General features: G+C 41.1%; 1 protein-coding gene across 2 annotated transcripts in view; it reads left to right on the top strand.

Annotated features, from left to right (window-relative positions):
- The window catches only part of OSBPL10 (oxysterol binding protein like 10), a 148687-nt gene extending 121409 nt beyond the window's left edge, over positions 1-27278 (top strand). For both annotated transcript variants that reach the window (XM_062569365.1, XM_062569364.1), the window contains 6 exons: positions 3304-3450; positions 8250-8727; positions 17248-17434; positions 18895-19077; positions 23646-23799; positions 24159-27278. In XM_062569365.1, coding sequence (XP_062425349.1) covers positions 3304-3450; positions 8250-8727; positions 17248-17434; positions 18895-19077; positions 23646-23799; positions 24159-24203 — 1194 coding nt within the window. In that variant the 3' untranslated portion in view covers positions 24204-27278. The remainder of the gene's footprint in view (positions 1-3303; positions 3451-8249; positions 8728-17247; positions 17435-18894; positions 19078-23645; positions 23800-24158) is intronic.

Genomic DNA, 27278 nt, shown 5'->3' with positions numbered 1-27278 from the left:
TACAGGGGAAAAAAGACAACTTGTATGTCTGTCTGTAATAATTTAGAAAAGCTGCCATAAGGGATAATCACTCAACATAATCTCTTGCATTCTACTGGATTGTTATGCATAGGTTTATACTAAACTACATACTATTTCTGTTGAAAGATAAAGAATTAAGAACTTGATTTCTGTGACATTTTAAAAATAGAGTAGCTTTTTATTTTCTGGTGTATGTACATATGTACATACATTTTTTTTTTTGAAAAGATCTGCATTTCTGAAAACAGAAATAGTTATTTTCTACACCCTTAACAGGTAATTCAGGTAATTACCTTTAACAGCTAATGGGAAGTGAGGAAAATTTGTAAAGAATGTTGCTTATTAAAGATAACTACTCTTTGTTTCCTATCATGTTAGTTGGTTATTTAAGTTCTTACTCTCTTGGACAGTGAGAAGAGATGCAGGCAGCTGAGGTTTTTCTGCATGCCCCACTATTGTGTTTAAAACTCCAGCAGTAGAGAGTAGGATTGTGGGTGTGTTGGTGCCTTTGCACGTGTTCTTAAAAATAGAGAAAAGTGAAGGTGAGCAAACTTACAGGCTTTATTGCAGAATGGTCATTAAACATGCATGATCCAAATGTCACAGTGTATTTGTTAAGCTCTATGGGAAGCAGAAGGTCCTTCATCTAAAACAATACAGAAACTATTCACCTTTGCAATAAACAGTTTATACTGTTGCTCCCTCCTGTGTATTCATTTTTCAGGGAAGCAATGACCGGCAGTTGCGTGTTTTTTTTTTTTTTTTTTTTTTCTCTCTCTCTCTTAGTAAGGCTTTAAAAGGCATGGAAACTTAGTATCTATTTTAGCAAGCAAGAAATAGGGGTTTCTGTCCTTGAGTGAAAGTGTAGTCGTCAGGAGAAAAAGAAAGTTCTCAGTATTTTGTTTTGCTCATTAGCTTAGTCTCTAACCCAGCTGATTTGTAATTTCCTTATTTACTGAAGCTGTTAAAAACTAAAGGTTACATAGCTATTGCCTGTTCACTTACAACACCAGCAGGCAACAAGCTTTCAAGGGCCATACACATGCGCACACACAAGTGAACTTTGAGTGTGTTCTGCTTTCCCTGCCAGGCTGTTAGCCCATGGGCTGTTTGGAAAAGCTAATGATCCCCCTCCTTCCCCCCAAATCCTCTTCCCAGAACAAAACCCCCCAAAACCCGAGAGCAGCTCCCCAGGATATCCTCTGGGAAGCAGCAGCAGCGTTTTTCCAATTGGAGCTATTTGCAGTTAAGCTCGCTGATCCAGTGTCACGTGGCTGGAAACGTAAGGAGCAGCTTGGCATCTGGCACACGCTCAAACTTGCTGGGAATTAAAAAAAAAAAAAAAAAAAGAAAAGAAAGAAAAAGAAAAAAAAAAGGGGGGGAGAGTGAATGAGGAGGGAGGTTCCCTTGCGTGTTTCTAGCAGTATTAATTCCTGCCGGAGCTCGTTCGCCGCCGGCTCGGCTGATGGCAGTAGCAGAAGCAGCAGTGCGTATTCAGTAGCTCAGGGCTCTCAATGAGGTCAAGCTGGATCAGAGGGAAAGCCCCGGTGGAAACGTCTGCCGTAAGTTGTCCTGCTCTTTTTGCACGGTTCCTCGCGGTGAAACGCAGCCTGTACCACAGAGCTGGGCTGCAGAGATTGCTGTTTCTCGGACCGGTAATTCTGTGCGAGGTTGTCAGGTTTTGTTGATTGAGCTTGTCAGTACGGCATCAGTTGGATAACAACGCGGCGCGTGCTGGGAGGAGAGGGGGTCTCACGCTATGTGTTTTTTGAGGGAATGGGAAGGGAAGAAGAGAGCATGAGTTTGTCCTTTTGAAAAGCTCCGAGATACGGAGGCTACAGCTCACCAGATTCTGTTTTATGCAGTCTGTGTATACAACTTTCTAGGTAAGGTAGTTGCAAAGCACCATTTAAATGTCCTTGAACTTTGCCAACCCGAGCTTAGGAGTCTAATAGCAATTTATTTTGAGAGATAACTCGCTAAATATGTAGTTGTTTGGAGGGGGGTGAAGCTTAATTCACATCTTGGAAACATCTCTATGTTACTAAATTTCTGAAACGATCAATCTCCTTATGTAAGCAAGCTGCTGTTCACTTGAGGGACCGCTAATGTGATCATTCAGAAAGGTTTTTTTGAAACCTAATTCTGAATGTCGGCTATTTTTAATGAAACTTTTCAGTGGCTGTCTTTCGCAGTGAGCTGAAAAATTTCTCATATAATGAATGAGCTTTTTCTGCAGAAATGCTGCTCTTCGGCATGAAGGAATACAAACTTTTGCAGGTCGTGTTGTCTCGTTTACAGCGTGGAATCTCTGGGGAATAATGAAGCGCTGGGCTGTAAATTTGCTAGCGCTGTAGCCCAACGATTTCTGTCCAAAGCAAACAAGCTAAAACCCTTTTCTGAATATGTATCTGGAAGGCTTATAGTTCTAATGGACTACTGAAGGCTGTGAATTTCAAATTAAAACTGAACAAAGTAATTACCACCTGTTTAGAATATTATTATTAATATATTGTAATCCCTGAGACAAAACAAAGTATCACAGATCGTTATCCTTCTCTGCTGTCAAGTTCCTCTTCAAGGGAGATGGCATGATGCTTGTCTCTTGATCTTCAGTTAGTACGTCTGGGAAATGGTCAGTGCTATCATTGTTGCACTCTGAATTACAAGCAGTATAATATTGCAAATGTCATGAAGATTCATGGCATTGCCAGTATAAAATAAAAAGATACATAGTATCTTTTTATTTTTGAGGGTATATACTTTAATTTCAGTCTTCTGTTTATCTCCTTCAGTTAGTGGTCTTGACTGTGGTGGTCAGTGAGCTTCAGTTAACGTTCTTTTTAAGGCTTAGTTAGATTTGTAACTTTTGAAGTTGGAACGGAGGAAGATAGTGTGAAATTCACTCATGCAATATCTCACTATAAGTTATGAATATTTTCTGGAGAGATTTGTGAAACAAACACCCGAAGACTGACTTTCAATTATGTATTTAATAAATAAAAGGGTAATTATTGTAAAATGCTTTGATTCTGCCTTCGTCACTACAACACAAATATAAGAAATATCAGATATTAATTTATGCAATCTTATCCCCCTTGTTTTGAGGATAGAATAAAATTGCTCAACAGAACCCATCACTGGATTTATTTATTTAATTATTTTTAAGAGGAGCTGTCTTTGTTTCCCTTGAGCCAGCTTCATTTTTAAACAAATACAATGGGGAAAAAAAATCATATTGCGTCTTTTTGGTCCAGATGGTGATGTTTGTTTTCATTTCAGCATTCAGCTTCTGAGTTGATCCTAGTTGAAGATGAAATGACAGATACTGAAGATAATGAAGAGGAGGATTTAGGAGTCATGGATGATCAACGTAGTGTAATTCTCCATCTCATCTCTCAGCTCAAACTTGGCATGGACCTTACCAGGGTATAGACACTATCTCTCTTTCATAATTGTTCGTTCTTCTTTGTGTTTGTGTGTGTGTGTGTGTAATTAGTGTGAGCATATTTTGCCTTTGTAGAAAATCTGAATTGTTGAAGGCTCTTGCAAGTTTGATCCTTTATGAAAATGTGGTTCCAGAGAGCTGTGAAGGGCTCTCTCCTACTCTGCAGGCTTTCACATGAAGTGACTGCAGCAGATGCTACAAAAAAAAAGGATGAATTTTTGTTTCCTTTTCTTGCAAGTCATTCAACGTGACTGTATGTTCTGTATGTATCCCAGATATATGTTAAGTCAGGGTGCATTTAGTGTGCAAGGAACCATAATATTAATTTTATGGATGAAGGAGATAAGTGCTTGAGTTACTGCTTTGACGCTTGGATTCCATTAATTACTTGGCAGCTTCAAAAAAAATGTTACAGTAAAGAAGCTGTAGTCCTCAGTGCATCACACTTCTTGTCTGTTAGGCAGCTGGACAGCACAAACTTCTGTGCATCCTTCTTGTCCTGGAACCGTATCAGTTTACCCATGCTGATGTGAATGGAGAGGGGGGATATAGTATCTGAGAGATTTACCATAAGCCCTTAGAGTTTTGAAAATTATGTAGATGTTCGAGAAATGGGAAATTCATCCTCTTAAGTAGTCTCACATTCCTGTGGTATGTTCTCATGTGGCTCTCTAAATCAAGTGGATTTTTCTAAAGATATGGAATACCTTTTCTTTGCACAAAGATTTTCTTCCTATAAACAAGCAAACAAAAAAAACTGTCGCCCCCCTCCCTCCCTCCAAATATAACTTACTGTGACTTCCACAAATAAAAATGGTTTGGGATGATTGGAGGATTGCACTTGAGTATAAAGTTGCTTGTGCAAGAGATTCTTTTCATTGGCATTTTTATACTCTGAAGAGTTACCTCTGCTTTCCTTTTGATCTTACACATTAATCAAAATTTATTTTTATTATTACTTTCTTACAAAATAAAGCTTTCTCAATATAGTCTCTTCTGCTTCCTCTGAAACAACTAACAGTATTTAAAAACACTTGCATTTTTAAGACTAAACAGTCCTGTGATCTATTGCTAAGTGTAACTATTGAATAGCTGCACTGCAATTAATATATATTTCTGAATAGAACAAAAATTTCAGCATTTCATTTGTGAGTAATTTATACCGATCACTTAGTATGTACAGGGATATTTACAGTTCATTTTTGTTTTTTACATTCTGCAATTTTTCATACTCTTCCTTTTTTCTATTTTGGTTTATTGAGGCTCTTTGGGTTCATAATGTTTAAGCTAGGCTAAAATTCTATGTGTGTGTGTGTTTTAAAAATATTCTGTCTTCGTTTCTCCCCTGATATCCAGTGTCATCTTTTTGTCACAGCAGAGGGGACAGAAATCCCAAAGACATACAATTAATGTAAATAAAGAAAGTGTAAATACTTGCAAGAAAAAAGGAAGGTAAATGTGTGTTAATCTATTTCTTGTACGTTGTTCCTAGATCATAGATTTTGAGGGTAATGGCATGCTATAGATTTGATAATATTCATCAAAATATTAGCAGGCATGAATATGGCTGTATTATACACACGGTCTGAAAAGAGGTACAGGCATATGGCTAAGTTAGATACATCTGTAGTCTCTGTGATGCATGAATACACATGTGATGAGTATTAATGAGACATGCCACATGTGCACATCACTTTTCTGACCATTTTGGGGATTAAGAAAAATTGCAAGACAGCTGGCTGCTTTTTTCTTTTTTTTTTTAATTAACTTTGCTTACTGACATTACTGACATGAGGCCCTCAGGACCCACAGGCGTGAGATGATAAATCACAAAATCACTTCTGGAAGAAAGCCAGTGTCACTCCAGTCTTAAAAAAAACAGCAAGGAGGGAGGACCCAGGGAGCCACAGGACAGTCAGCCTCACCTCCATCTCTGGAAAGGGGATGGAACAGCTCATCCTGATCCTGGATGTCACCTCTCAGCAGATGGAGGATAAGATGATGATCAGGGGTAGGCAGCATGGATTCACCAAGGGGAAATCCTGCTTAACCAAACTGATCGCCTTCTGTGATGGAATGACTGCCTGGGTAGATGAGGGGAGAGCAGTGGACGTTGTGTACCTTGACTTCAGCAAGGCTTTTGACACTGTCTCCCATGGCATTTTCGAAGGCAAGCGCAGGAAGTGTGGGTTAGATGAGTGGACAGTGAGGTGGATTGGGAACTGGCTGAAAGGCAGAGCTCAGAGGGTCGTCATCAGTGTGCAAAGTGTAGTGCTAATAATAGCCAGTATTTATACAGGTAGCCACTTGGGCATATAGAGAGATGTGGAGCAGAGTTTACTGAAATAAGCTTCTCTACCTTGCTTGCTTGAAGTCTGTGTAGTGAACTCATAGCCACTTCTTGTGTTTCTAAACACAGCTGCATGCTGTTTTTTCTTTTTTTCCTCCTATGTTCTACTGCTGGTTTCCCCTGTGATAACCCACTCTGTAGGTGTTTGGTTTATGTTAAAATGAGATCTTTTTTTGAATGTTAGTAATGCTAAATTGATTTTTTAATTGTATCAGACAATAAATATTTTGTCAGAATGAGAATGTTGCAAGTAAGATCAAAATGGAGTTACTTCAAAAGCTAAAAATACCATAAGACAATCTAACTTTCTACTTTTCCTTCCAAAGTTTTAAATTTCACTTTCTAAAAGACAGTGCCCTCAGTTTCTCCTCTATCACTCCAGCACGAGTAGTCTAGCCTCTCATTAGCACTGAACAGTTTGCCATGCACAGTGTGACATTTGAATCCTCCGTTTTCAGGAGGCTCCATTCAGATGCAGAGATGCAAATATATGCAGCAAGTTGAAAGATTAGCGCCAAGGTTAGCAAGAGAAACCAGGCAGAGTCCTCGGGGCTTACAGAATCAGGGGAATATAATGGGAACAATTCTGCTTGATTTATATCTACATTTGTAAAAAATTATTCATCTATAAAACACTGTGTGTGTGTGTACATGTGTTATGTATACACACACACACACACACACACACGTTTTATGTCTATAGCAGGTATGTGTGTTACCAAACTGAATGATGATCTGTTTTTACACACTTGCAATATGCTAACTTGCTGTGTAGATACACTGATTGAGTTTGGACTGTTGTGACTGGGGAGGGTGGGAGTATTTCTTACTTTTAAAGAGTTAAACCTTCAATAAAAATTGATACCTTCTTTTTCATTAGCTTCATTATCCATTGGATCTGGAAGGATGAAACTGTTCTTTGGTCTGACTCAGAATTGGGGAGAAGCAAATTTAAGTTTCAAGGATGATTCCTTACCTACTGTAAATAGCTCTCACTTTTGGGAAAGGAGAAAGAGTAAATGCAGTGAAGGACTAAAGAGAAGAAAGAGGGGAGGTGAAGAGAGGAAAGTAAAAGATTTTTTTTATGTGAGCCTAGTCACACATTTCTCTGTGACAGTTTTTAATAGAGTATGGCAGTTGTTCTGCATGGGGCATCATTGAGACACTTGATTCTGGGTAGATTTTTGTCTGTCAAGGACACACCTGTTCCTTGTCTTTGCAGGAGGGACCTCGGCGCTCCCCTGCAGCGGCCCTACGCAGGCTGCAGAGGGTGGGGGTGCTGGGCGAGAGAACGAGTGGGGAGAAAGAAATTCTTCCAGGTTGTGCAGCCCTTTCTTATCTTTCGGTGCACTCCATGATGTTTTACTGAAAACTTTTAACAAAGCATTGTTTCTAGGTGGGTGACTTTGACATCTGCTTTGCTAGATGAACCGCTGCAGAGATTGAATCCAGGTTGCTTGGGGTTGGCCCCCTGCAGTTTAGACTGCCTGAGGCTCACTCCTGGCTTTCCTCTGGGCCTCCGTAGCCCTAGGACATAAGTGTAAGGGTTTGGGTGCTTTTTATTTGTTTCAGCAAGTCAGAAATAAGGTGAAGGTGTGCTGTGGCCCACCACAGTAGTGTGGTGTGGTATGACACCAAGGGGACAGGAGAGCATGGGGGTGGCAGAGACTTTGACCAGGGGGACAGTACAGGGCAGAGCGAACTGAACCCAGAGCATTTTTCTCCCTTGGGTCTCTTGTAAAATGCCCTGGGGCTGATTTTTATCCTCAGAAACTCCCCTGACACTTGCCTGGGTTGGGCCTCATTGGCTTGGTTCACACGTGGGAGTGACCCAGTACATACACATGAGTGATCGGGAGCAAAACAGGGAGCCTGGTTGTTTGCTGTAAAGGGTAGATGTACCCATATATTCTCCACCAGTGGGGGGGTTAGGGATGTGTTTGTTTACAAAAATGCCCGTCTTCTAGTGATTTGGGAGGACTCCCTTCCCTTTTTGAGAGGATTAATAGACCCGTTGGGTTTGTTGATGTTAGAACTGAATTAATTCACATCAAAGTACGCTCGTGTGCTCTGTAAACAGGAGAAGTCGAACAATGGCTTGTTTGTGAACCGCGGGGAGAGGAAAAGGAGAACTTCCACGTGAGCAGAACAGCACATCCCTGTTGCGCGATGCGCTGTTGAGAATCGTAATGAAATAGGAAGCAGCGTGCGCAGCTATGAGGGCTGTTGATTTTTTTTCCCCTTGGCTCATTATTTACACTGCAAACAAACTGCAGTCGCTGGGGCAGAGGGGAGGCAAACATGTCTCCTGAAAGTTGGCTAAGCCAGAATTGCAGCTGTCCTGACTGTTCCCCCCCCTCCCCAACCCCTTCCCTGGCCGTGGTGCGATCACGGGGCAATCATATCTGCCTTTGTCTGCTTTGCATACAGGTAGTGCTTCCAACATTTATTTTGGAGAAAAGATCCCTGCTGGAGATGTATGCAAATTTCATGGCCCATCCAGACCTGTTTTTGTCAATTGCAGCTGGAGCCACCCCCGAGGAAAGAATTATCTGCTTTGTGGAGTATTATCTCACAGCTTTTCACGAAGGCCGCAAGGGAGCCGTTGCCAAGAAGCCCTATAACCCCATAATTGGCGAAACCTTTCATTGCTCCTGGGACGTGCCTACGGACAAAGTGAAACCGTTCAGAACTAACGGGGCGGTTTCTAAGGACCCAGCCAAGGAGCTTGGCCAGGAGCAGTCCGCGTGCTACAAGCTGAGGTTTGTGGCTGAGCAAGTGTCCCATCATCCACCGGTATCTTGCTTTTACTGTGAGTGCAAAGAGAAGAAAATGTGCGTGAACGCTCACGTATGGACCAAAAGCAAGTTTATGGGCATGTCAATAGGTGTTTCTATGGTAGGTGAAGGTAAGAAATACGCTTTTATTTTATTTTTTGAGGAAAATATTGTGGGTGTCAGTACAGCAGAAATCCATACAGTTATCTACTTGCTCTCCCTCTGACTTTTTATTTGAACCTCATGGCATTTGATTTTGTGAAACTTGGAATTAAAACTGTAGGGCTTGTGTAACTGTTCAGATTTTGTTGTTGTTCTGTCTGCATGTGTATGAGAGACACTACCTGTGTAAAGATGAGCACGCATATTTGAGACTTAATTATATCTGAAGTGTAGTAGTGTGTTAAATTGTAATACTAAATGGATACTGACAGTGTATCCTGTAAGAATGTTTTTAATAGTCTTGATTGTTGATGTTAAAATTATACCCAAGTCAGTATGGAGCAGTATCACGATTGCTGCAAAGTAATAGAAAAATTACATGTTTGTACTTAAGCCTCTCGTTCTTTTTTCATAGCTTCTGTGAAGACTGGCAGTTTCTGTAGTTTATGGAATTAACGTATTATCTCCAGCTTTATAGCAGGTCATGTAGGTGAGATAAAAATCATGATTTGTTATATCATACACCACCTCCTTTGTGATAAATCATTGCTCAATATGAATTCAGAAATCCGGGGAACTGTGACAAATTACTAATGGATGATCTGGACCAGTGTGGCTGCTGACTGCTAATGAATTGACTTACTCTTCCTAAACAACTTAGTCTCTTCTGCCGTTTCAGGATAATTTCCCGTGTATGGTTTTCAGTGTTTTGTCTTAGCTAATTTTAAGGCTGTGCTCTTAGTAAATAATCACAGAAGCACAAGGAAAACACAGTAAATACTTGTTTTAACCAGTAAGAAAAGTAGAACGAGAAGCAGTGAATTGGTTTTGGTTACTAGGAAAAACAAAGCACTTACTGTGATTTTTAAAGAAAATTTGGTATCCCATAACATACGGAGATTTATTTAGAGATGTTCTGCTATCTCTACTAGGCAGAACTAAAGAACAAGCAGTGGAAAAGGGCTGCAGTGGCTTCTTTCCTCGTGCCCATACCTTCCCTCTTTTGTAACTGCGAACGCATGAGTCTTGAAACTTCCTTGTCACCGGATTTGATATTGTTTGAGTTATTGATACTAAAGCCTGTAACAGCACTGCTGTTTCATTCTCCCTCCGATTTTGATATTCTGCTTTGAATACAGAGTTACAGGAATTGGGAAGGAAGTGTCAGAGCCAGAAGGGAAACGGATCCTCCTGTCTCTGTGCTGCTTCAAACCTGAGCAGTTGGTTTCTCTTGCTGTGTTTTTTCCAGTAAATACCCATTTCTAGCACTAGATTTGACAGTGAATGGAACTGTTTCATAGAAATAAAATGAAGTGCAAACTCACTTTATAATTATGCAGGAATAAGGCAATTTCTTTTTCTTGCTGCTGGCGCACACAATTCCCTGGGATTGAGGGTTTCTACTGTGGGGATTATTTAAGACTTCAAAGTCCTGCTATGTCCTAGTTTTGTGAGATGACGAGTATAGGAATTAACTGCATCCGTAGCCCAAAGATTGCTTAATGTGTGTTTGTGAGAACAAATTCTTCTTCCTCCCCCATCCTCCCTCCCCCCCCCCTCAGCACTGTCCCTCCTTTTTGGATGGGCAAAGGGAGATCCTCTGGGAGGGATCCCAGGAGTAGAGACGGGCTTTGGGGTCTGTCTCTAATGGTAAACCTTTAATTGCGAGGTTTGCTGCTGTCTCTATGATGGGGATTTGGGGAGGAAGTTTGGGCTTATCAATTAGTAGTTGTCACTTGCATATGTGTATATATATATATTTGTTTCACATAAATATTGCAGGAACATGTGGTCTCATGGCAGCAGCACTTCTGTGAAGCGATGGAGAAACTCTAGAGTCGCCCAAGCACTTCAGTTGTGTTAAGAACTGGAAATAGGAGTGGGAAGTTCCTTCCACTGAATCTTTATTTATAACTTGCAAATGTGCAGCTTAAAAGTGACAGCATTGGTTTACAAAGATTTCTTGACAGTGCAATTTTTTCACTTGAAACTATACTTTGTCCAAATATATATATGTGTGTGTGTGTGTGTGTATAAATGTTCTATATTAGTTCCAGAAAAAATTTGCATTTGGGTAGATTTGTCAAGCTATGCAAAAATTAAAAACTACTGTAAACACTTCTCTCATCCATTATAAAAATATAAATTCATAATAAACTGAAGTCAGCATAAATACTGGGGAATATATTGCTGAACCCTGGATTTATAATGTGAAAAAGTATGCAAAGGTAACACAGAGCCTAGTATCTCTTTAACGTGAAATATCATTTGGAGGATTTTCTTGGTATTTAAGGACACTGTACGCAATGCAGCATTTCAAATGGGCTGAGTTAGCCTGGTAAAGGCTACGCTGATTAAAGACATGGTATTAATTGGAAAGGATACAAAGAGGTAGTTAAGATAGGTAGAAACTTAAGCTTAGCTACTAGGAGAAACTTTCTGACAATAATGTTGGTTGGAGAGTCTGTGGGATCTCCTCATTAGAAGCTGTTAAAACCAGGTTAAGCGAGGTTCTCCGGCATGATGCAAGTATGACTGAGCCTGCTCTTGATAAGAGACAAACTGACATCTCATGAATCATAGAAATCTCTGATTTTTGTTGTTGTTTTGCTACTGTGTATTGGATGACCTAACTCGTAATGCTCTATTGATATTTTATCCAGCCTCCTCTTCCCCTGACACTGCCCCCCAAAAAACAGTCAGCTTCTTTTTTGCTCCTGCTGACTCCTTGTTTAGTGACACTGGCAAATGTTTAAAATGAGCTATAGAGGTTGCTTCATATATGCTGCTGCCTTTGACTTTTTACTAGATCAGTATGAATTTTAGATTCAGCAATATGCCACTTGAAAGAGAAGTTCCCTTAACACTTGTGATGTATCTATGCCCACCCTGAGACTTTATTCAAGTCATTCTGGTGGTAGCATAGTAGTTTCATTGCACTGTGTCTTCATTCAGTGTGATTTGATGTATGTGGGAGAAATACCCATTCCAGGCAGACTAGCGGACAGCTAAACTAAGAAATGCCTTGGTTTATTTAACAGACATTTCACAGAGTGATTTTGTTTGAGCTTGTAACTTTGCTGTGACTTAAGTATTGAATACAGGCAGCAGTGATGTATTTAGAAACTTTGCTTTCTACTAGGTATTTTTGTATGGCTAGCAGTTGAATGAAGCTTGCTGTATTGCAGTTGGCTATTTATGTGGAGTAGTAGTAAATTTTTGGACTGATACAGCGTAAGGAATTTCTGTGGTGTTTCAGAAACTTATTTTTTTGAATTGTCACTGTGTCCTTGGGTGTATTGGGCATGTTGCTTTTTATGCTATATTGTCAGAAGGACAAGTGGATCTGCTGAAATAGGAAGGACTTGGAAGGTACAAAGACTTCTATAAGAGTGTAAATAATTACGAGATTTAAGGACACTATCTTATCAATGATATAGTTCAGTGTCCTAATTTTACAATATTTGGTGCATGTTGCACCTCAAAATGAGAAAGTTTTTTTTTTCTTTCTATGATTTTGGTTTATTAGTTCAAAGTAAATATCAGTTGTAGAGTGGGAAGATACTGCTGGAAATCCATGTGAAAGGGTTTTTTTTTTAATGCTAGCCCTTTATCTGTGGCTATGGGAGGACTAAATCTGATTTACAAATGAAATACGGTAGCTTTTTATTTACTATATGACAAAAAGCACTTCTCAGAGTAGTCAGGGTTGAGTTTACTCAAGAGAAAGCTGCTCTGAACAGGAAAGATGATTTTTGCACAGAAGAATTGATGTTGCATGCACAGTCCCTAATTCTGGTTGAAGTTAATTATATAGTAATGAGAGAGTGAGGGAGTGAAAGAGGGTGTAATGAATAGAATTATATTAGGATTTATATTGACAAGGGATGGGAGGGTTAAAGTAAACATTTAATGTTTTCTACGTGATCCAAAGAATCATTGGACAAATGCTGGTTGTTGTAGTGTAGGATGCTTCAGTGGAAAAAGCTGTGTTGAACTCACCTCAGTGTGGACTCTATGTGTTCCTTTAGTGCTATTGCTTTTTGCTCCAAAGCAGCATAATCCAGCAAAAAGTTTGGCCTTGATTCAGTGGTTGATTTTGTAGAGAACATTCAGGTATTTTTAGTTGGATTGCTTTGTATAAGCAAGTGGCTAGTTATGTGTTGTGTTTTTACTGCTGCTATTTTAAATGTTTTAAAAACGAGCGAGGTGTAGGCTCCTATAAATTAAAATTTAAAATCAACCTTTGAAAGATTTGGTAGGTAGGGAAAAGGTTTAGTGCATTTTCCAGTGTAAAGCTAAGTGAAAGCAGTGAACAGTTATTCTGACATTCTCCATTCATTTTTTTTTTAAATATGTATGTATAAAATAGATTATGTAATGAATAATTTCTATTCCCGATGCATTACTGACCTTTTAACTTACCAGCCCCAAAGACTGACTGCTGCGTACAACTGGAGTTAGTGAAATATTTCCCTCATACTAACTTTTATGTTAATGTTTTTAGCCCGGTGGTTTCAGAACGTTTCCCGTATGCCACATGTCATTACTTAACTGAGCAGATGGGTCTAGTTATTGTAAAATACACAGTGAAGCGCAGTTGGAAGATTTCGGAGCTGGTGAGAGCCCAGCTGTAGCATCTTGCGTTTTCCTGTGTGAATCTGCGGCTGATGGCGCCCTACGTTATTTCCCGATAAATTAGGAAACTGCCCCAAGCCGTTCATGACCATTTGTCATTTGTATTGACGGCCAAACGGTCAGGGGGAGGCGTTAAACTTCACGCGCCCCTTCGGCCGTTCGTTGATCTCCAGCCTCCTCTGTGCGTTTTGTCAATAGGGGGGACTGGAAAATCAATACTCAAAGCTACAGCGTCAGCGAGGGCCGTGGAGCAGTCAAAGAGGCAAAACGCTGCGGCGCCGTGGTCGCATCCTTTCGCGGGGGCCGAGGCGTCGCGGAAGGGAGCAGGACTGTTGCCTTAATGAAAGGTAGCAATGACTGGTGTTGAGGACCTTTCAAGGGGGGACTTCAAAAGTCTGAACCTGCTTATCAAACAGTCACTCTTCTCTGGGATTTTTTCCAACAGTGTGCTGGACTACCTAATACATTTTTTCCTCCCAGAGTACATAACTGGTGCAGTTTTTCCTTGCATAATAGTTGCCTGTAGGGCTTTTAAGGAATCCGCAGTTTCTAGGAGAATTCTTTAGTGTGAGAGGAGGAAACATTACTGAAAACGGTGCAGTCTTCTACATCATTTCGTCTGTTTAAATTATTTTTAAATTAGTTTAAAAAAATAAATAGAGGAGCAAAGGAAGAAAAATAGCCTGTATATTTTTAGCAAGCATTTTTAAAGATTGGTTACATACGGTGAAATGATACAAGTAGATGTCAAAAGTAGTCAGTACTCTCTAAAATAACGATTAGAGTTTAAGTTTTTGTGCCTTTAATTCTTCAAAATTAAAACTAGGCAAGCTAGAGCATGAATTCATATTCTGGTAGCAAATATAAATGTTCTCCTTTAGTGTCATCTGGGCTTCCTGTTCACAAAGAGAGCATGCAGCTCGGTTCAGACGTGGCTGTATAGCTACAGTCTTGGTGGTACTTCAGTTACATTTTGCATGTGGGCTCTGCAAATGGCAGCGTATAAAATTAACAGACACCTGTTAGTAATAAAAGTAATATCACAGTAGGGATATTTCAAACCTTTCCTTTATTCTTGAGACTTCAGCTCACTAATTAGAATCTAATTTCAAGTGAGATAGCACTTCGTTAAAAATGTGTTTATTCAGGTGTTTAAGGAAAAAGAAAAATGCTGAAGCCTGCAAATACCGCTTTATCGTATTTACACCACTTACAGCACTGGGAGATTGCACTTTTGGTCTTTCTAAGGTCAAATATCTATTTTTTTTACTTCTAGGTGATACTGCAGCCGAAAGAGCTGAGTTGAGTTTTTAATATCTTACCTGCTGTGTCTGTTAAAGACACTTACATTGAAGGTCACTGCGGTAATTTGCTGTTTGCTCTTCAGCGTGTTTGGACCATTCCCGAGCGCCCTGCGCCGCCCCCGGTAGTGAGCGCAGTGTCTGGCCGCAGGACGTGGATATTAGGCCTTTCGTCTTAGAAAAGCCGTCTCGCTGGAGGCGGGCGCTTCCAGGTGCGCTGTGCTCCTGCATTGCCCGTGGTAGGACCGTATCTCTGCTTGGACCGCTGCGGCTGGGATGCGCCCTGCCCTCGCGTTGCCACCGCGGGCACTGCTGCTTCCCGCGGCTGGCGCTCGTCTCTGCGGCGAAGCAGGTGGAGGGTGAATGGTATGAGGAGGAGAAAGGAAAACAGAACACCCCCCAAGTCTAATTTCTGGAGAACCTGGTTCCCAGCTTCTCACCTTTTTGCTCTCCTGTCGGTGTTAAACGAAGGATGTACAGCCCCAGCTGACCTGGGCTGTGCCTGTGCCTGGGCAATCTTGCTGCCAACCCCAGAAACAGTCATACTGCAGCCAGAGCCCTTGCTTAGGGGGCACTTCATTTTTTTTTTCAATTAGGAGAAAAAATGGCTCCTGTTCTTAGTCTTTGATTGCCCTATCGTTGTCCCTGCTAGTGGTCTGAATTCCCTTCGTCCGGCTGGCCGGGCTCAGGAGCGCCCTGCGCCTGGACGGCCGCGTGGCCTCGGTGTCTGCACGTGCGACCGCGGTCCCCGTTTCTGGGAGCTGCGGAGCCTCAGCTTCAGCCTCCCTGCTCCATGTGACAGTTGAGTCCAAAACCTGTGGTGGTCCTCCACGTGGAGATAGGCCAGGGCACATCATCAGCTTTCCTTCCTACGTGTTGCATCAGCACACATTAGCTTGTTTTGTTTCTTTTTTAATTTCACAATCTAATTAAAAAGTTTTTTTTGTTAATGTTGTATTGTAACAGCATCATTTTAATGACTGCTGTGGTAAGCAGAGGCTTCCTTTGGAGTTGCCTTGGCAGGTGGCACAGTTCAGCCTTCCTGTGGTGTCTTGAACTTGGGTTTGCCCAGGTGTGTGGGGCTGAGGAAGCTGAAGGCAGAACGTGTGTTTGTTCTAGCCGTCGCTTGACTATCCGCTTATCGAGGGTTCAGCGTGCTACACAAGCGACTTCTGATAACCCCGGGCAAAATGACTAAAGGTCCTTTTGCAACATTGCTTTTCTGTGTTTTTCTTTTTTGCGCTCTTCAGGTCATCTGCATCAAAGTTGGCAGTGTAGAGACGCTGCTGTTTCCTTGTTGGCAGGCTGGGATCGCAGAAGTCCCGAGTGAGAGTAGCTGCAAGCGGTGTTACGCTTGGCTGAAGGCAGTTTCTTGTGGGAGAGGTTCAGTTAGTTCAGAAGTGATGAGTTTAGGAGCTTCCTTTGCCTGTGTTCAATTCTGCTAATTAGGAAGCAGTTTTTAAAATGATGGTGCTACCAGAGCTCTGTGCTTTTAAATTCTGAATGTTATTTAGGTTTGTGTTTTCATACAGTGTTAAGGGCATATTTTTATGCTGGCAGTAGTAGTGCCTTGTTCCTACTTACTGCTTTTTCATCATTATATTTTGTATCATTTTGCAAGATTGGTGTTGATACTCCCTTAAACAGAGAGACAAACTAATAAATACTGCTAATAATGTATTTCAGTTCTTCCCCTATCTGCCTGGGGATGAGAGTAAATTGGCTCAAGCTCATCTTGTAGCTAAACAGTTACTATTACCGTTTATAAGTCAAGATTGTTTTCTTGATTTTTGAAGGATCTCTGGGGTCTCAGTACTTCCCATGATGGGTTATTTTCAGTCCCTGTTGTGAAAAATTCTTTTCAAAGCTATAACTTTTGTCCTTAGGCAGTTTTTAAATTGGACACAAAAGAGCGTAAGCATCTAATATGCTACAGATAGTTGGCATTTTGTAATTGTGTGTGCAGAGTTTGCAGGTGCTCTTTACTTGATCTTATGTACTGTTCTTTGTCATTCTGAAAATCAAACTATGGCTATGGTGGGGAGCTGTATCATTAACCTGGAAAGGGGGGCTAAGATCTTCTGGCTAGGGATGGAACTTTCTTTGTAGATCCAGATAATCTTGAAAACTTCTGCTGTTTTTTTTTGGCATTTGTTTGCTTGTTTTTAGTTCTAGCCCCATAATGCTGAGGATGGAGGAACCTTTACAGTTTGAAACAAAATTGCCAGTAATTTAATTTGTGTGATGAAGAGATTGGTCTCAGTGGTTGAGCATTGGCCCATTTCTGTTCTTAACAATTTATTGCTTATCATTAACACAAAATAAGTAGCCCAGCCAGTTTTTCTGGTAAACCATTTGATGCCACGAATGACCACAAAGTAGCCATCCGAACTGTTTGTTTTTGAACAGGTTTGCCTCAAGAGCTTTCTTTCAGGGGGCAGGTATTTTTTTCTCAGTAGGCGTATCTCTGGATGGCAGTAATTGCTCAGTGACTGCCAGGTCTTACAAGTGAAGTTTTATTATTTAACTTCCAACCTTCTTCCTACATAGGTGTTCTTCACTTGATGGAGCATGACGAAGAGTATGTTTTCACACTGCCTAGTGCCTATGCTCGCTCGATACTCACCATCCCCTGGGTGGAGCTCGGAGGTAAAGTCAGCATCAACTGTGCCAGGACTGGCTATTCTGCTACGGTCACGTTCCACACCAAGCCGTTCTACGGAGGAAAAGTCCACAGGTATGGGAATATTGTGTGATTCCTACTGACCTCCAGCTGGATTTCGATAAAAAGACTTACCTGGACACCTATTTAATTCTTCTATTCAACTGTTCTATTGACAGAAATCTGGATTTAATTTCCTGCTACCATCTGAAGTGACTTGCAGCTTTGGAGCACAATTTATTGCAGTTATTATTTAACTTAACGAGATGTATTTCTCTCATTGGACTAGACTGAATGTATTCTTGCAGGCTTTTTCACTTACAAAAATTACTGTGAAGTATTTAATTGACTTGCTCTATATTATGGCTTGTGTACAGTGCAGGATCAGAGAAGCATATGTAGAAAAGGTGATACCGCAGCTACTCCAGCTGCTGCTTCTACGGGAGCCTTGCAGATGAACTTGTGTGTTAGGTGGAGGCGACTTTTGTGCCCATAAGAAGCAGAGAAGCACAACTGCCACTCTTCATAGTGGTAGCTTCCTGCTGGACACTCCTCCTTCTGCATTGAAATTCCAGATGAAAATATTGTTTACCTATCTTTGGTTCCTCTTTACAATAGCGTGAAGAGGAGCAGTGCAAGACTGTTTCCTGGCTTGTTTCATGCTCAAATTGCTGACCTATCCCCACCACAAGCATACACAGACCCTTTTCTTGTTCTACTGTGGATTACAGCAGTTCCTATGACAAGGTTCTGTTAACCACTTGGGATAGTGTGTTGTTGTATGGTTATATCTTGTTCTACTGCAGTTGATCTAATTATTATTCTATATGCAAGTAGACCATTTTAATGGTTCTTATGTTCAGGTGAAAGTATCGACATGAGCTGTTTTGACAGGGATTTTGCTAAAAGACAGATCAATAGTTGGCACTCATCAAAGAGAGTGCAAATTTGTGGAGGTCATGCTTATTATTTTAATAATTTTAAATCTTATTTAAGTTTATAAATTATTTGTCATGTATTTTTAAAAGCACCTGCATACATGTATGTTTGTGCACAGACCTGTGCCTACACACCGTTCCCCTCTGTATTCTGTTTTTCCCATCCTGCTTCCTTATTCTGCTTGCTCTCAAACCATGGCACAGAGGGGATTTTAACTGCTGCCTCTCAGAAGCTGAAAAGAAAACTTGCAGATCTGAGGTAATTTTCTCAGATCTAAGTATCTAACAGCATTAAGGTTCAGGTGTGAAACATGAACCTTAAAATCTTGTTCTGAAAATTTCAGACTGATTTCAGGGATTGTTTTTCAGGCCAGTGAGGTAAGAAGTTCTGGGTTAAAGCTGAGCGTTAACATTTTAAGTTGGTTACTGCTGTGCTATCGCTGTGAAACGTTTTTAGGGGAAGTCACTACTTTGCTTGAGATGTTGTTTTGTAGATGTAGAAAGCTACTTGTAGGCTTAGTTGTGATAGCCTTTCCAGATGCTGATAATAGATGGTACCAGTTATTTTTGTGTGGTTTTTTTTCCCTCTTCTCTTAGGGTTACAGCAGAAGTGAAGCATAATCCCACTAACACCATTGTGTGCAAGGCACAGGGAGAATGGAATGGTACACTGGAATTTACTTACAGCAATGGAGAAACCAAAGTGATTGACACTACCAAACTACCTGTTATCAGGAAAAAGATTAGACCAATAGCAAAACAAGGTCCACTGGAATCAAGGTGAGGACAGAGGCATTATAGTATTCTACTTATGAAGTTCAGGTGAGAATGGAATAGCAAAGCAAACTACAGTTAGAAATGGTGTAGTTCAGAAAGGCCTTTCTTCATATAGCATGTTGATCTAGGCACAAGTAGCTGAAGCTGTATATGTTATTCAGTACATAAATTACATTATAATGATGTATATTTTAATTTTGTAGAAGAAAATTCTTGTATTCATTTTAATAAGCATTTGAACAAGATAATGCAGTGTTCTACCTATTCTTTTTAGTGGTTGTAACATGGTAGTCCCATTACTCAGTTTGTTGTAGGTAATTTTGCATGTTCACACTGGAATTTCATGCAATATGCATGTGTTTTTAAGGCATTCAGCACTTACATCATATGCCTGACACAGTGCATCAGAAGAGACTTGTCCTGATATTCCTTGTCATTATCTGTTTGCACTTATCTTCAAAAAAATCAATGTTGTCATTGAATTTAGGAACGCTTTATTGAAGGATGTACAGAATGGTTGAGGTTGGAAAGGACCTCTGTAGATCATCCAGTCCAACCCCCCTACTTGAGCAGAGTCACTTAGAGAACATTGCACAGGATCGTGTCCAAATGCCTTTTGCATATCTCCAGAGAAGGAGACTCCACAACCTCTCTAGGCAACCTGTTCCAGGGCTCTGTCACTCTCACAGTAAAGAAGTTTTTCCTTATGTTCAAATAGAACTTCCTGTGTTTCAGTTTGTAGCTGTTGCCTCTTATCCTATCGCTGGGCACCACTGAGAAGAGTCTGGCCCCATGCTTTTGACACCCTCCCTTCGGATACTTACACACATTGATAAGATCCCCCCTCAGCCTCTTCTCCAGGCTGAACAGGCCCAGCTCTCACAGCCGTTCCTCATAGGGCAGATGCTCCAGCCCCCTGATCATCTTAGTCTTTCATTGGACTCTATCCAGTAGCTCCATGTCTCTCCTGTACTGGGAAGCCAAGAACTCAACATGGTACTCTAGATGTGGCCTCTTCAGGGCTGGGTAGAGGGGGAGGATCACCTCCCTCGACCTGCTGGCAGTGCTCTTCCTCATGCACCCCAGGTTACCATTGGCCTTCCTGGCCACAAGGGCACACTGCTGGGTCAGGGTCAACTTGTTGTCCACCAGAACTCTGAGGTCCTTCTCCGCAGAGCTGCTTTCCAGCAGGTCAGATCCCAGCCTGTATTGGCACATTGATGTATTCCTCCCTAGGTGCAGGACTTGCACTTGCCTTTGTTGAACTTCATGAGGTTCCTCTCCACCCAGCTCTCCAGCTTGTTGAGGTCTCTGTGAATGGCAGCACAGCCCTCTGGTGTGTCAGTTTGGCATCCTCAGCTAACTTGCTGAGGAGGCACTCTGTCCCTTCTTTCAAGTCACTGATGAGTAAGTTGAGTACGATTGGACCCAGTACTGCCCCCTAGAGGACACTGTTAGCTACAGGCCTCCAACTAGACTGCACTGCTGATCAAAACCGTGTGAGCTCTGCCTTTCAGCCAGTTCCCAATCTGTTTCACTGTCCACTCATCTAGCCTACACTTCCTGAGTTTGCCTTTGAGGATGTCATGGGAGATAGTGTCAGAAGCCTTGCTGAAGTCAAGGTACACAACGTCCACTGCTCTTCCCTCATCCACCCAGGCAGTCATTCCATCATGGAAGGCTATCAGGTTGGTTAAGCATGATTACCCTTTGGTGAATCCATGTTGCCTACTGCTGATCATCTTCTTATCCTCCACCTGCTTGGAGATGACATCCAGGATGAGCTGTTCCATTCCCTTTCCAGAGATGGAGGTGAGGCTGACTGTCCTGTGGCTCCCTGGGTCCTCCTCCTTGCTATTTTTTAAGACTGGAGTGCCACTGGCTTTCTTCCAGTCTTCAGGCATTGCTCTCCTGTTCTCCATGGCCTTTCAAAGATGATGGAGAGTGGCCTAGCAATGACATCTGCCAGCTTCCTCAGCACTTGTGGATGCATCCCATCGGGGCCCATGGGCTTGTGTATGTCACGTTTGCCTAAACAATCTCTTGTTGCCAATAGCAAAACAAGACCCGCTGGAATCAAGGTGAGGACAAAACAAAGACCTTGAAAGTCTTCCTTTCTCCGGACCTTTTCCCTGGTCTCCAGGGTGTGGGTTTTCCTAAGGGCTGGTCTTAGCAGTAAAGAACAAAGCAAAGAAGGCATTTAGTAACTTCCTTCTCTGTATCCTTCATCACCAGGGCCCTGCCCTATTCAGCAGCTGGACCACATTCTCCCTAGTCTTCGTTTTGTTCCTGATGCATTTGAAGAAGCCCTTCTTGTTGTCTTTGACATTCCTTGCCAGATTCAACTTCAAATGGGTCTTGGCTTCCTAGTCCCATCCCTGCATACTCTGACAGCATTCCTGTATTCCTCCTAACTGGCCTGCTTCCACCTTCTGTATACTTCCTTCTTTTGGAGTTTTACTAGGGGCTCCTTGTTCATCCATGCAGGTTTCCTGCCCTCTTTTCTCAACTTCTTGCTCATTGAGATGTACCATTCGTAAGCCTTAAGGATCGTCAGGTATTAGCCAGCTCTCTTAGACCCCTTCACTTCCTACTAGGGCCCTATCCCATGAGATTCCTCCAAGTAGGTCCCTGAAGAGGCCAAAGTTTGCTGTCCTGAAGTCCAGGGTTGCAATCCTACTTTTTGCCCTCCTTCTTTGCAGGATCCTGAACTCCACCATCTCATGGTCACTGCAGCCAAGCCTTCCCCCCCCAAGCCTTCACATCTCCAACCAGTCCTTCTCTCTTTGTTGGTAGGTCCAGCAGCACACCTTTCCTTCATGGCTTCTCCATCATCTGTATCAGAAATTTATCAGTGCTCTGCAGGAACCTCCTAGATTGCTTGTGCCTTGCTGTGTTGTTCCTCCAGCAGATACCACAGCAGTTGAAGTCCCCCACGAGAACCAGGACCTGTGATTGTGAAGCTACTTCCAGCTGTCTGTAGAAGGCTTCATTGACTTCCTCTTCTTGATCAAGTGGCCTGCAACAAACACTCACAACAGCGTCACCTGTGTTAGTCTGCCCTTCCTTATCCATAAGCTCTAAGCCAGCTCATTGTCCACCCCTTGGCAGAGCTCCGTACGTTCCAGTTGCTCTCTCCTGTGAAGGGTGATTCCCCCACCTCACCTTCCTGGCCTGTCCTTCCTAAAGGACATCCGTAGCAGCATTTCAGTCATGCGAGCTATCCCGCCGTGTCTGTAATCGCAGTGAGATCACAACCCTGCAACTGCACGCAGTTCTCTGACTGCTCCTGTTTATTCTCCATGCTGCGTGCATTTGTGTACAGGCACTTTGGGCTCTTCAGAGAGGTATTCGAGCATGCTGATTTCCCAGGAGAGAAATCCAAGAGGTTTCCCTCTAGTCTTGTCTTGTAGGTACTTCCTTAGCTGTGTGCAATTGCTGGAGGTATCCCCATTTGAGCCCTGTTTTGCTGACTGCATGGTCTCTCTAACTCCCCCCTTCCCATATATTTCCTAGTTTAAAGCCCTTCTTACCAGGTTGGCCAGCCTGTTGGCAAAGAAACGTGTGCCCCATTTAGTGAAGTGGGTCCATCTCTCTCAATCAAACAAATTAAAAGCATAAGTCAGCTGAGCTTCATTCTTATAATCTGTAAAAATGTATTTTTTCTTGTAAAAATGTGTGTCTTGAGTCATTGTGCAGGGTCAGATGTTATTTTCTACTTAAATTTTCTACTTATTACTTATTTTTACTTATTTATGTACTTTCTACTTCTGTTTTCTACATTTATCACAAACTCATTTTCCCCCTGTTTTCATGCTAGTAAGCAAATTATAAATATCCAGTGTTTCTGCAGGATATGCAGTTTATCAGGTTATAAACAGAAACTCATTTAACTAGCCCTGGAAATAAGTGAAGGCTGTGTTCAGTTTCTCATCAGGATTTTTCTGGGCAAAGTTGTTACTAGGCTAATACTGTGTGAAAAAGCATTGCATCTGAGTATTCTCAGTCTTGTAGAAAAAGAAAATTTACTTATAAACTGATAATAATTAAGTGGGAACATACAGCACAGATCTATAAGGGCTGCTTCAGATCAGTTCATCACCTCCCTTGCTAGAAGCCTGGTGGGAACAATCGGTGTCCAGATTTAGTGTACTCCTGGCTTTTGTCTGACATTCTCTTTTAATTTGAAAATTATGTGCACATAAATGCAGAATAAATGCTTTTCATTTAGAGATGGAGCAGCAGTAATGAAAATGTGAACAGGAAGTTTTTAAAAACAAAAATCCTCTGTTTAGAGAGAACAAGTCAGGTTGTCAAGAGTCAGGAACATCAGCAAAAGATACTGAGAATGTTAATTTGCATGGCGAAATACTGGGAGCTGAGCAAGCCTGAAAATCTGGTCTACAAATGCAATGACCATCCTAAAAAAAAGTGATGGTTCACAAGCTACGTGACTTGCAAAAATGGCAGGGAGACCATGCCAGGAGCCTGCCCCTTGCCGTGCTTTTCTTTCAGCTGGGCACTCGGCTGTGGCAGAAGAATTCTTACTCTCTTGCTTGTGCTTCACTCAGGCACCTTTGGCAACACGTCACCAATTCTCTGAAAGAAGGTAATATTGATGCAGCAACGGAACACAAGCACCGTCTTGAAGAGAGACAGCGAGCAGAGGAGAGGCAACGTATGGCTCTTACAACACCATGGAAACCAAAATATTTTGCCAAAGAGGTACTTTCATTATCTTTTGAGACCCAATAGCATCTTTGTGCACATGGGGATGCTGCTACAAATGAATCAGCTTGCGCTTTTTCCAATGGGCTACTGTTACTGTAGATCACTGGGTGTTTCCTTTGTTTTGTGTTGCCAGAATTTGGCGCTCAGAGAAGAGCAGTGAGCTCTTCCTTGTGCATTTTTGCAGACCTTTACACCTTCTGTTAGTTACAGAAGTAAATGCATTAAGCACAGAATTTTCAGATGACAGTTAGGGTTTCTTGTGTTGATTGGTACTGTTTCAGTTTTTAATGTGTATGTACACAGATTCAATACGTATAAATCTTGTTTGTAAACTCTCCCTAATTTTCTTCCAGGGTGACGGCTGGCTGTACTTGAATCCTCTCTGGAAGACCCATTGACAAGATAGAGCTGTTGTCTCACAAAATTTACCTTAAAGGAATTAAAATGATACAGTATATAACTTTAAGATGTCATTGAATAGTTCCTGTTACCAGAAGATATGAATGAGAAGCTATATACTGTGAATGATGCGTCTCAAAATAACCACAAGCTCAAGTTTATTCAGGAGCCATTTTGTGTGTATGTATAAAGACACACACATGCACACTTACATATATACACACACGTATGTACACACTGTGTGTATATATGTGTTTGTGTGTGTATTATTCACACTACATGTAAACAAAGTATAAACACTAACAGTGATTTAAAGACCTCATCCTCTAAGTAAGTGTTAGGGCATAAAACTCTCACTGGAATCAAATCGGGTTCCCTGAGTTGTGTGCTTGCAGGATCAGGCCCTATGTTAGTATTTAAAAATACTTTTTTATTAGTACTGGTTAAGGTTTTCTATTTTTCACTTTTGCCAAAAATGTTTTGCACTTGAAATGTGATGTGTCACTTAATGGCAGCCTTTCAGTCTAAACAGTCATTGAGTAACTCACTTTGACATAAGAATGATACACTGACTACACTCTCTTTGGGATGTTGACTTAACAGCATGTTTCCTGTCACTATAAATGTGAATTTTCTGCCATCTTATAAGAAGTAGCAATACCTTCTTGAGATCTTTGTTCACACTAACCCGTTGTGTCCTCGCTCCTTGGTTTGGTCATTCTTCGAGATGTTCAGTAGCTCTCTGGTCACTCGTGAGCCACCTGCTCTGATAGTTTGGGTCTAGCTGGGTCCAACCTCCTTGGCTATTGTCATGCTGGTGCTGTTGGGTTATCCTGTCTTATCTGGTCTCTTAAATCACTTCTGGTGGATGGAGCTGTGGTATTCAGCCTTGTCCTCGCCTCAGCTTTCCACTCTTGGAGAAAAAGCAGCGTAGCATGACGGTAGCCCGTGTCCGAGCCACCCCAGTTTGCAGCCTGAGTGCTGCTCCGATGGGCGCGAGCCTTCCCCGCCGGTGGAGACGCAGATTTCTTACGCTGCTGCTGTGAGGCTGGCAAGAGCTTAAATGGTCACAGCCCTGGATCCCGTATCAAAGCTCCAAGCAGACCTGTCTTGATTTCTTTTGCTTTTGGCCCAGTTGATTGCTTTCTGATGTGATGCTTTCTCATGAGGAGAAATGATATAACCAGTGTTCCCAGATGAATGATTTTTCTGATGTAAGAGTCACTATTTATAAATTACTACACTGAAATAAGAGCATTATTAATGAAACAAATGAAACGGGACATAATTTGTTTTCTAAAGTAAGCAAACAATCCTGTAGTTTGATCTTGCTTCATAAGGTGACCACTGTGACACTATGAAAGTGAATTCTAAAAATTTGAAGTGTTAAAGCTTAGTTGCATTTTAAATTAGTATTTGTTAAAAGATGTTTTTGAAAAAAGTGATAAAAAGAGACAAATGTAAAACGTGCTGACTTCTGCTCAGTGCTTCTTTTTACAGTGCCCCTTTAAAAGAAAAAAAACAAAAAACAACCACTATATTTCTAGTATACAGTAGCATGGATGCCTACCTTTCTGTAGTACTCATTAATTCTGTGCCTTTTGTCTGCTTTCTTAATATAACAGCTTATGCTTTGTAGCTATTACTCAGATATATTTAAGTCGAAGTACTGCTTATATCTGTTCTGGTGACTTGCATTTTCTAATACTTTATTTTTTGGTAGATATTAAAACCCTTGGGCAACTGAAGAGGCTAAATAGAGGTGTTACATAAGGAAACATCCCATTAGTTGTTCATTTGGACATGACATTTAATAGATCTTTAAATTTTGAATTTCAGATCCATATTAAATGAGCTGTAATCTCCTTTTCCTCCTAAATGCTATTTTGTCTGCTTGTATATACTTTTTCTTGCACATTAGAAAGATTAGTGTGATTAATGACTTAAATCCTATTTTTTAAAAAAAAACGCAGACTGTATGAGCTTGGTTTTGTAACTGACTTTTTTTTTTAAGAAAAAATTATTTTTAGGTACAGTTAATGTTTTTCTGTAACAACATAAAAACGATGCTCTTGCAGTAAGCACTGAACTATTTACCAAGTATCATCAGGAAATCTCATACTTTATCAGCTGCAAGAATTAATTTATAATGGATCCATTCTTGTTTTAGAGGTTAGTCTGGTAAGTAAGTAGAAGTATAAATACCGATTATATCACCACAAAGAACAATCAAAAATGCAGATTTAAACAGTTGGAGTGAGTCCTCCCAAACTTTGACTTTCATACACCAAAGAACTAGCCACATATTCACTGAAAATAGCCACTGAAAACCTCTTTTGTCAGGCACGCGGACCTACACTCCTGAAAGAGTAGACCTCTTACAGCTTTGATGGTGCGACTGTCAAAGCTACAAAGATGCTGTAGCTCCTCTTTTCAGGAGAAATCTGAGTAATTTTATGCTTGTAACTTATTGAAGATTTTTGTGTGCATGGTTGGTTGTTTCTGCATGCTGAGAACATTCCACTTGTGCTCTGAGAAATGCTTTGTTTTGATGCTCTGAAGAATCCCCTGATGCCACCACCACTGTTTCTTTTCCAAAGTAGTTTGGGAAAGGCAGGCATAAAAATAATCCTTTTGGAAAAGATCTTATCAACAAGAGATTCCAGAACAAGATTCACAGGAAGCGTCGTTTTATTTTTCTGATGGTTATGTATTCAGTATATTTTAAAAGACTGAAGTATTCATGAGCTTCACTCTGTAAGTAAGTTGTTCCAATAGCTGTCTTGGGCTTGCAAGTATGTTTTCCTTTTCAAGTAGCCAGTGTATTGTAATGTAAAAATCTACATGTACTTAAGGTCTTTTTTTTGTGTGTACACCTGTAGAAAGCCTATGCAACCTTTTTTTTTTTTTTTTTTCTCTATTTCTTTTCTTCCTTAAAGTAGAAATGGTCAGAACGCAGATTTACACCTTTATCATTTAAAAGATGCTCTGGCAGTCTCTTCTGATTTGCCTTCCTCTCATAATCTGTGAATTTAAAATGACAATGCTCATGAATAAAAAATTTGTTTCATTTA

The sequence above is a fragment of the Rhea pennata genome, chromosome 2 (assembly GCF_028389875.1).
Source record: "Rhea pennata isolate bPtePen1 chromosome 2, bPtePen1.pri, whole genome shotgun sequence".
Classification (NCBI taxonomy): Eukaryota; Metazoa; Chordata; class Aves; order Rheiformes; family Rheidae; genus Rhea; species Rhea pennata.
Note: the sequence above shows the minus strand (reverse complement) of the source record. Positions and strands in the feature narration are given on the sequence as shown.